Here is an 8,626-nt window from a genome sequence, read left to right as displayed (position 1 = left end):
AGCAGTGGCATAGTCCATCCCTAGGCTGTGGTTTGTAGTATCTGAAGCCTTTGAAGGGGTCCTTTCTAGGGGAGAGGCCTTAAATACAGGCTGACAGGTGGGTTTAACATATACCATGTTGTATTCCCATAGAAATCATGAGGAATGTCAGTTCAAATTGTATGGGGTGCTGGACGGGTTTATTGAGCCTTCAGGAAGCTAATCAACTCTCAGAGAACATTCTCATAGTTAGGTATAGCAATGGTCGGAGCCCACATTTTATTTATATGATGATCAAATCCACAGTGACTTCTAATATGTTTCCTCTGATGTTCCACAGAAGGATAGCTGTATAATCCAGAGTATGCTAGCATTGTAGCACTTCCGTGAGTAGAAAGGCTGGCTTGGTCCTGGTGTAAACAAAAGTCTGGATCAGTGGCTATCCTGGGACTCTTCGGGGACTATGCGGGAGTGTCACATAATTTCCAAGGTACATACTAACTTCAAGATCTCTCTCTCTTTTTCTCCGCTCTCCTCTTTCTGTCTCTTTGTTTGTGTCTGTCTGTCTGTCTGTCTGTCTGTCTCTGTCTCTCTCTCTTTCCCCACTTCGGAGATCTGGAAACTTACGGTTACATTAGGTTCTTACCTTGTGGATACTGTTCTTTGAATGCTAAGAAGTAAGTATTGGAGTGACAGGGAGTCAATAGGTGTTATTGGCAGTCTCCTTTCATTTAGCCGTCCATGTTTTTTGTGCTTTCTTTTGAACATGTGGAGTTTATTCTACACCCAACCCGCCCAAGAAAGACAGGATTCTGTGTTTAAACATAGAACCTGAGCCAAATGCTTGGATTAACCTTAACAAAGGCTTTGTGACATTTCTCTGTGTCTCAGTTTCCATTAAGTAGGACTCAGAGTAGAGCCTGGAGATTCTACTAAGATTGCTTCCGGGAACTTATGAACTAATACATCTGAAACATTCACTATCAAGTGTCCGCTGTGATGATCAACCCACCAGGATTACTACCATCTGTGGTCACACTTTAGAGAGCCTGGCAGACTCCTTCCTCAGCACTGACTTGGGGTGAACAGCATCAAGGGGTACACACCTGGAATCTCCTCAGCTACATAGGTTGGGATGCCCCGGCACATGCCGGCAATCTTTGTCCCAAATGTACTCAGGTCCTCCACTCTGGTAGGGTTGATAGAGAACATCAATTCCTTGGGAGATGCTCCTTCAGGCCTTTTACCCTAAAGTCGAGTGTGACGAGGAAAGAAAGAAAATAAATGAGTCCTGAGTCCAGGGGCTTGCTGATCTAAAGGGGTACAAGGGCAGTAGGGCATTTCTTGGCTGCCATTTTTTTTCTAACCAAAGTGAAGAGACAATTCTAGCTTTGAATGTCTTGGTATTTCTAAGTGTCCCAAGGGACTTAGATGGTTTGAAATCTCAGTTGCTCATAGAAACAGAAGTCTGAGGCAAAATTTATCCTGAAATCTGAAGCACAACTGCTTGCTGTGGGATGGTCTGTATGTCAAGTGTGTTGCTGATTGGTCAATAAATAAATCACTGATTGGCCAGTGGCTAGGCAGGAAGTATAGGCGGGACAAGGAGGAGAATAAAGCTGGGAAGTGGAAGGCTGAGTGAGAGAGACACTGCCAGCCGCCACGATGACAAACAGCATGTGAAGATGCCGGTAAGCCATGAGCCATGTGGCAAGGTATAGATTAATAGAAATGGATTAATTTAAGCTGTAAGAACAGTTAGCAAGAAGCCTGCCACGGCCATACAGTTTGTAACCAATATAAGTCTCTGTGTTTACTTGGTCGGGTCTGAGTGGCTGTGGGACTGGCAGGTGACAAAGATTTGTCCTGACTGTGGGCCAGGCAGGAAAACTCTAGCTACAACTGCTCTCTTAGATTCTAGGGTAGGGCTAGTGATAACTTTTGAGAATGGAACTTATTTACATTCTCTCTATATATAGATACCAATTTATCGTTATAGATACCAATGTATCACTTAGAAGACTAACTCAGGCATCTGTGAAAACCATGGATTCCCTCTTTACCTCTACTACAGCTATGGTTGACAGGATACAGGACACTTGATTACATTTGATTGTCAAGCAAGCAACAAATCCTTTTAATGTTAAAAATATCTCAAACCTTGTCTAGGACATACTTAGACTTTAAAAATGATTTCTTCTTATCTTAAAATCCAGCTTAACTAGGCAGTCTCTATGTTTGCTAGTTTTGATAACCTTAACTACCGAAGGAGTGTGTCCTTGAGGTACTGAGGGCTTGCACTGAGGTGTGCAGATCTTTGGACCTCTGACACTCAGGGTGGGCAGTGTTTTGCTCACCCCCACAGAGGCGGTTGTGAGCCACAGAATCTGATAGAGTGGAAGCTACCCTGACTCAGGCAGTCACCTAGCATTCTCTACACCGTGCCATTTACCCCGACAAACATGCTGGTGTGTTGTGCAAAGAAGGAATGGGTATGACTTCATTATTTACTGGAGACCGGAAGACCTCTCACTCCAAATGAAAAGGCTCGCCTTTACCTTTTGCTCCTTGACCAGTGCTTCGAGGTCTTGAAGGGAGGGCATGACGTCCTTGTTCATTTTGTGCACAATACATGATTTCTTGGCAAAGAGTCTGGTTGCAGCAAAACTCTGTTAAAGAAGAGAGAAGGCAGTGAGGCGCAGGGAAATGGAACTCTAAGATCATAAGGATCTGGGATGAGTGCTCTGGATCTGGCTGTCCTGCAGTTGTGCCTGTGGTTAACACACAGAGGTGGCCCGCAAGCTCTTAGAGGGCGGAAATAGGGATCTAACCCCCTGCCTTGGCTTCAGCTCTAGCATGGTAGGAGACTCTGTGTGTGTGTGTGTGTGTGTGTGTGTGTGTGTGTGTGTGTGTGTGTGTGTGTGTATGTGTGCGTGTGTGTGCGCGTATGTGGTATGTATGTGTGTGTGTGTATGTGGTATGTGTGTGTGTGTATGTGTATGTGTGTGTGTGTGTGTGTGTGTGTGTGTGTGTTGCCGAAATAACTTCTTAAGGCTTTCAGGTCTTAGTCTACTTCCATCCTTGACGTGTTTTTTTTGGGAGGCAGGGAAGATAGAGTTTGTTTTCCAAAGATACAAGTTGAAACACAAAAGTAGCAATTGCATGGTGGGGTCAGGTGGCCTTAGCTTTCCCTTCTTTCCCAACTAATATTGTCATTCATATTTCACTCGGTCTCTGAGTTAGAGATGAAATATTGGGCCTTTCCCATCATGGAGGCTCTCTGCAGGGAAGGCCAATGGGTCCTTGTATTTGTCTTTGAGCGTAGTTTCCTTATTGCTCATTAGTTTGAATTTTAACCTGTTGTGTAACATTTATTACCAATAGTTAGGTGTAAGAAGTAAAATCGGCTGAGCAACAGGGGTGTTGCTACTGGTACTTATAATGCTCATGGACAGCTAGAATTTACATTAAAGGTTTTAATGGCTGGTGAGTATGCCACATGCTAGTCCTGTGTGTCTAATACCTACACTGTCATAGTCCCAGATGGAATTCCACGAGTCCCAGCCGTTATTGTTGTCGACATTGGCCACATTGTGCTGGTTGTTGATGCTCACTGACTGCTGACCACTTCCGGCTACGTTGCCATTATCGTTGACGTTGATATTCTAAAGTGGATAAGAAATGGAAGCTGATTTAAGATCACATTTTTTTTGTAAATGCACTTTGGTAACTGATTTCAGAAAATGAAACTTACGTAAGCAAATCCAGGTGCCATGAGGAGCCCGAGCAGGCTGACGAAGACCATCTGAAAACACAGAGAACAGGGCCGGTGGGGGGGGTCGCACTGTTTACAGCATCTGCTCCCTCCCTCAAGCTCATCAGAAATATTTACTAATTTTACCAATGTGCCAAACCATCCATGTTTTCTTCTTCCACCTTGTGTTTTTTTTTTTTTTTTTTTTGGTTTTTCGAGACAGGGTTTCTCTGTGTAGCTTTGTGCCTTTCCTGGAACTCACTTGGTAGCCCAGGCTGGCCTCGAACTCACAGAGATCCGCCGGCTTCTGCCTCCCGAGTGCTGGGATTAAAGGCGTGCGCCACCACCGCCCGGCTCCACCTTGTGTTTTTTAACTACAGAAAAATTTAATAATAATATACAGTTGTTGATTTATTATAATTATATTAATATATAGTTTTAGAATTTTGAACTAGACACTGAAAACTGATGAATAAAGCATAAAACTGATGCATACACCATGTAATGAAAGCTCTGAAAACCACATCTTTCAGATGGTTTTCAACTGGTTTTTAATTTGATCTGGGATGCTTTCGTCCTAACAGAAGGAAATCTCTTATCATTTTCTTAGTAGGTTAAGCATTTCTATCATTTTTGTTCAGCTTAAGAAAGAGTTAAAATTTGTCTCTTAAAAAAGTAGATGTAGCCGGGCGGTGGTGGCGCACGCCTTTAATCCCAGCACTCGGGAGGCAGAGCCAGGCGGATCTCTGTGAGTTCGAGGCCAGCCTGGGCTACCAAGTGAGTTCCAGGAAAGGCGCAAAGCTACACAGAGAAACCCTGTCTCGAAAAACCAAAAAAAAAAAAAAAAAAAAAAGTAGATGTAGCAGAAGTGTCTGAGCATAAAGTTATCTCCTGTAAGTAAGGCAGCTACTGAGGAGCACAGGGCCCTAGATCAGTGGTTCTCATCCCGTGGGTTGCGACCCCCAATTTGGGGGTCGAACAACCCTTCCGTAGGGTCGCCTGAGATCACCGGAAAACACAGATATTTACACTACAGTTCATAACAGCAGCAGAATTGTAGTTATGAAGCAGGAATGAAAGTAATTTCATGGTTGGGGGGGTCACCACAGCATGAGGGACTGTATTTAAGGGGCGCAGCATCAGGAAGGTTGAGAAATGTTGCCCTAGACAGAGGCACACAGAACTAGAAGAGAGGTCCAACCCTCTAGCCTGTGTTTGGCGCGCTCCCTGCTTCTATCCAACCTGTTCTGGGGAGGACAGATAGGAAGTGTCCCTGTGATTGCAGCCCCTCTGCATCCTAGGACTTCAGAGGAAAAACAGAGCTTGCTCCATCCTCAGACACTTCCTCAAAGAAATGCCTGGACAGGGCCTGAAGATGCTTATTTCTTGTAGGGCCAGTTGACAGCCAAATGTTGAAGACTGGTTTTGACAACAGGGACTTTCCGGTCTGACCAGAACAGGCCCAGAACTCTTGATAAAGCAGAATCAAAGACAAAAAAAGATCAGATACTTTCTGGAGCCCAGAGACTGCTTGTCCTGAGTAGAATCCCTGAGCAGATGCTGTGGAAGGCAATTCTATTGCAATTAGCTTGTGCTGGACTCTCCTAGTGCAATTATTCTTCTCTATGGACATACTTGTTAGACGCCATTCCATGAGAAGGAAAGAATTATTTCCATTAGGGTAACAGCGCCATAAGAATCAGACCCTTCTCTCACCCCTATTAATGGTTTCCAGTTGGATTGAGTTTTACAGGAAGATCTGACTTACTGTGAACTTCATGTTGTCAGCCGTGTGGTGGAGTGGAGAACAGGCAGGCATGCTTGCAGACATGCAGCCTTCTGGTATTTGTACCTGACCAGTTTTGCTCAAGCTAGGTGTGCTCAGGTGGAGCCCACAGCTTATCTTCCGCCCCTTCCTGTATCTGCACAGCAGCCAAGTCCCCGGAAGCCTTTAGCTGCCTGGCCAGCACGGCGCTTGGACAGGAGGCAACCTGACTCATCACCCGCTGAAGGTACCTCAGTAAACTCAATGTCATCCATGATAAGTTCTGCTCCAATTAAAGCCATGGGTGTGGGTATTTTATGCATTGTCACTGTTCAGATTCAAGAAAAGAGTAATCCCTAAAACCAAACACCACCACAGATGAGATCTGGGTGCATATCTGCCCTTCCAGATACTGGCTCCTATGGGAATGTGTGAACAGTTTCTCTTCCTTCCCATGACTCACAATGGTGTGAGCTTTTCCCAGATCTTTCCTTCCTTACCTCCCCTTTCCTAAGACCCCTGAGCATGCTCAAGTCACGTTGGAAGCTTATTATCAAAACCCACGGGTGAGAGGTGGTGTTCTTGGCTGTGAAAAGGACCTCCGAGTCAGAAAACTGGTCCTTGTGCCCTGGCCAGGTATTTCTTTGAGGAATTGTCTGGCCAGTGCAGCTTTCCACCCAGGTTATGAGTGGCTCGCACCAAAGCCATCTGGCACCATTCACCCGGGGCTCTCAATGGTTACACCAGCCACTGGGTTGGAGCGCTGGGGCTGCTGGCAGCACTTTCTTCCCATCTTCATAGCCAGCAGCTAACCCTTGCCGTTACCTCTCACCAAGGCCTCTCCACTCCGGCCTTGGCCAGGGCACTCCTTAACGGACTTTTACCAGAGCTGTAGGACCAGCTGGCCTCATCCCAGGCCTCTGATATTACAGTGTATGCCCTTCATTTTCCCCAGGGTTCTTTTCCCAGAGCATGGGAAGTAAATAGACATTAATCTCCAGAGCTTAGAAACTTTCACTGGCAGATCTTATGAAAAAGTTCAAGTTTGTTGGAATGGCATCCATGGGAATTCCTAAAAGGGTTCCCAGTTCCCTCAGCTGCCTGTGTCCTGGGTGCCTAGCACACACCAAGGTTCCCACGCTGTCAGACCATTCAAGGCATCCCACGGGCACTCAGCCTCTTCACACTCTGCTGCTTCTCCTGGATTGTCATTTTGCAAACGCTTTTGTTTTTAAGCTCCGCACTGCTGCCTCTACCAGACCTTCCTCATTCTCTGACTGGAAACTTCCTTCATCGTCTCTGGGTGCTATCAGAGAACACTGCCTTCTTATTTGCTTCTAGACAATGACATTTTCAAACATTATATTAAAACAAGGGAAGATGAGGGGGCAGAGACTGTCACCTGGGAAATTGAGGAAATACTCAAAGTAGTTTTGAAGGTGAATTAACACTTGATTTTTTCCCCCTGTTCTCTTCTACAACTGAAGCTCGTGGTTCAAATTTGATAAAGGGGAAAAGTGTGTTTCATTAGTACGGATCCACAGATTTCTACTCTGAAAACCTTCTTGTGCCCACAACCTTCCTCTCCTACATGAGCCAGAACTTAAGGGGCTGTGTGGTTCTAAATCTTGGCTCACTGTCAATATGTCTTCCAGAATGCTGGAATGGCTAGATTAGGACACTCGGTGTGAAAGAGGGTCTGCTGTTTTAATTCATCCTCAGAGCCTGCTGTTTTAATTCATTCTCAAAAGATTTCAAGTTCATTCTTCAACTGTACAAGGTCAAGAAGCCTGGGGCTGGATGTGGGGAGCTGTGGAGAGGTCTTCCTCTGCTTCAGAGACCGTCACAGCTCTGTGGAGGTCAGGGTGTCTGCGTTGGCCATGCTTGTAGATTTGGCCTCTGATGGTGATTTGGGGGTACCTGTTCAATTCCCAGCACACATTTTGTGTTTCATGATTTCCTAAGGACTCAAGGTGACATGTGGATCAGTGAAATGCTGGTGTGGTAGATGCTCGTTACAGGTAATAAATTGATAGTTGATAGACAGATAGACAGATGGACGAAGATGTTCAGGATCTCTCTTTTGGATAAGGACAATTTATATTCACATGACAAATGAGTTAAAAGACCTCTACGTATACATTTTGCACTACATCATTAAGTCCTAGATACAAATAAGAATGGAATCTCATTGCATTCATTATTATTCATTATTTTCCAGGCTCACTTTAGCCTCTGTAAGGATTCATTTCTTGAGGGAAATGCTGCCCCTAGGTTGTACCTTGGATTTGAAAATCTGTGTGGAGAGCTGCTGGTTAGAGCTGAGAGCTAGGAGGCTCAGATCTGCTCCCCACTCCCAGGCTTTCACCTTCCCATGGGTAGAAGAGAAGTAATTCCTCTCACATATGGTATTGTTACTCAACTAGCTTCAAAGCCAGGAGACGCTCTTCCTGTGGTGTGAGTGTAAGGCTACCCAAGGAGATGTCAAATTGGTATCTACCTCCCAACCAGAATGGCACCAGCCACTTAGAAACTCATACAAGTTCATCCCAATGAGCAAAATGGATTTATTAAGGAGTTACTTATGGGCAGTGGATGGCAATGCACAAGCACGATCTCCAGAAGTTACCTCTGCAACCACGTTCCTACTTTACGTCTGCGTCAGAATCAGCGTAAGTCTGGGCTTGGAGTGCTACCCTATGTTGGGACACCAGAGGTGACAGCAGACTCAGACAACACAAGCCAAGGACAAAGCCAGACTCTGGGAAAGTTGTGTGTTTAAGGGTACTCTAGTACAGCCCTTACTGGGGATTCTCGTGGTCTCAGAAAACACTGTCCCACTGTGGCAAAGACAGTCTGTCTTGTTGCAGTCCAGCATGTAGAACACATAAGTGGTAGTTTACTGCATGATGGCATTCCTTTGGCTAGGATTTGGAGGACTGGTCTCACCACTTCTTTTCGTGTGTGCACATGCGTGCGTGCGTGCATGAGTGTGTACACATGTACATGTGTGCATGTGCTCCCCTCAATTCTGGTCTCCTTTAAGACCCAAATCCACAGGAGCAAGGCTCTTGTTTCTTGTCAGCCTGAGAGCTACGCTTTCTGTGGCTTGCATCTCCTCAAGGGAG

At 45.4% G+C, this 8,626-nt stretch overlaps 1 protein-coding gene across 1 annotated transcript; it reads right to left on the bottom strand.

Annotated features, from left to right (window-relative positions):
- Nucleotides 1-291: 291 nt before the first annotated feature.
- On the bottom strand, nt 292-5,513 carry Gkn1 (gastrokine 1). Its single transcript, XM_052721547.1, has 6 exons — nt 5,502-5,513; nt 3,734-3,784; nt 3,507-3,644; nt 2,532-2,648; nt 1,086-1,227; nt 292-389 (listed from the first exon to the last, which is right to left on the bottom strand). Exons 1-6 carry the CDS (start codon nt 5,511-5,513, stop codon nt 292-294), a joined length of 558 nt encoding a protein of 185 aa, XP_052577507.1.
- Between the last annotated feature and the right edge of the window lie 3,113 nt (nt 5,514-8,626).

This window comes from Peromyscus californicus, unplaced genomic scaffold (genome assembly GCF_007827085.1).
Source record: "Peromyscus californicus insignis strain IS unplaced genomic scaffold, ASM782708v3 Scaffold_6__1_contigs__length_162567912, whole genome shotgun sequence".
NCBI lineage: Eukaryota > Metazoa > Chordata > Mammalia > Rodentia > Cricetidae > Peromyscus > Peromyscus californicus.
The sequence above is the reverse complement of the archived record's forward strand: the minus strand, read 5'-3'. Positions and strand labels throughout refer to the sequence as shown.

What these genes read in the sequence shown, in the direction of transcription:
- Gkn1 (XM_052721547.1), bottom strand. An exon ending in TGGCACCTGGATTTGCTTAC is followed by an intron (nt 3,645 to 3,733) that starts GTAAGTTTCATT and finishes TATCCACTTTAG; the next exon opens with AATATCAACGTCAACGATAA. An exon ending in TGTAGCTGAGGAGATTCCAG is followed by an intron (nt 390 to 1,085) that starts GTGTGTACCCCT and finishes TGTTTACACCAG; the next exon opens with GACCAAGCCAGCCTTTCTAC.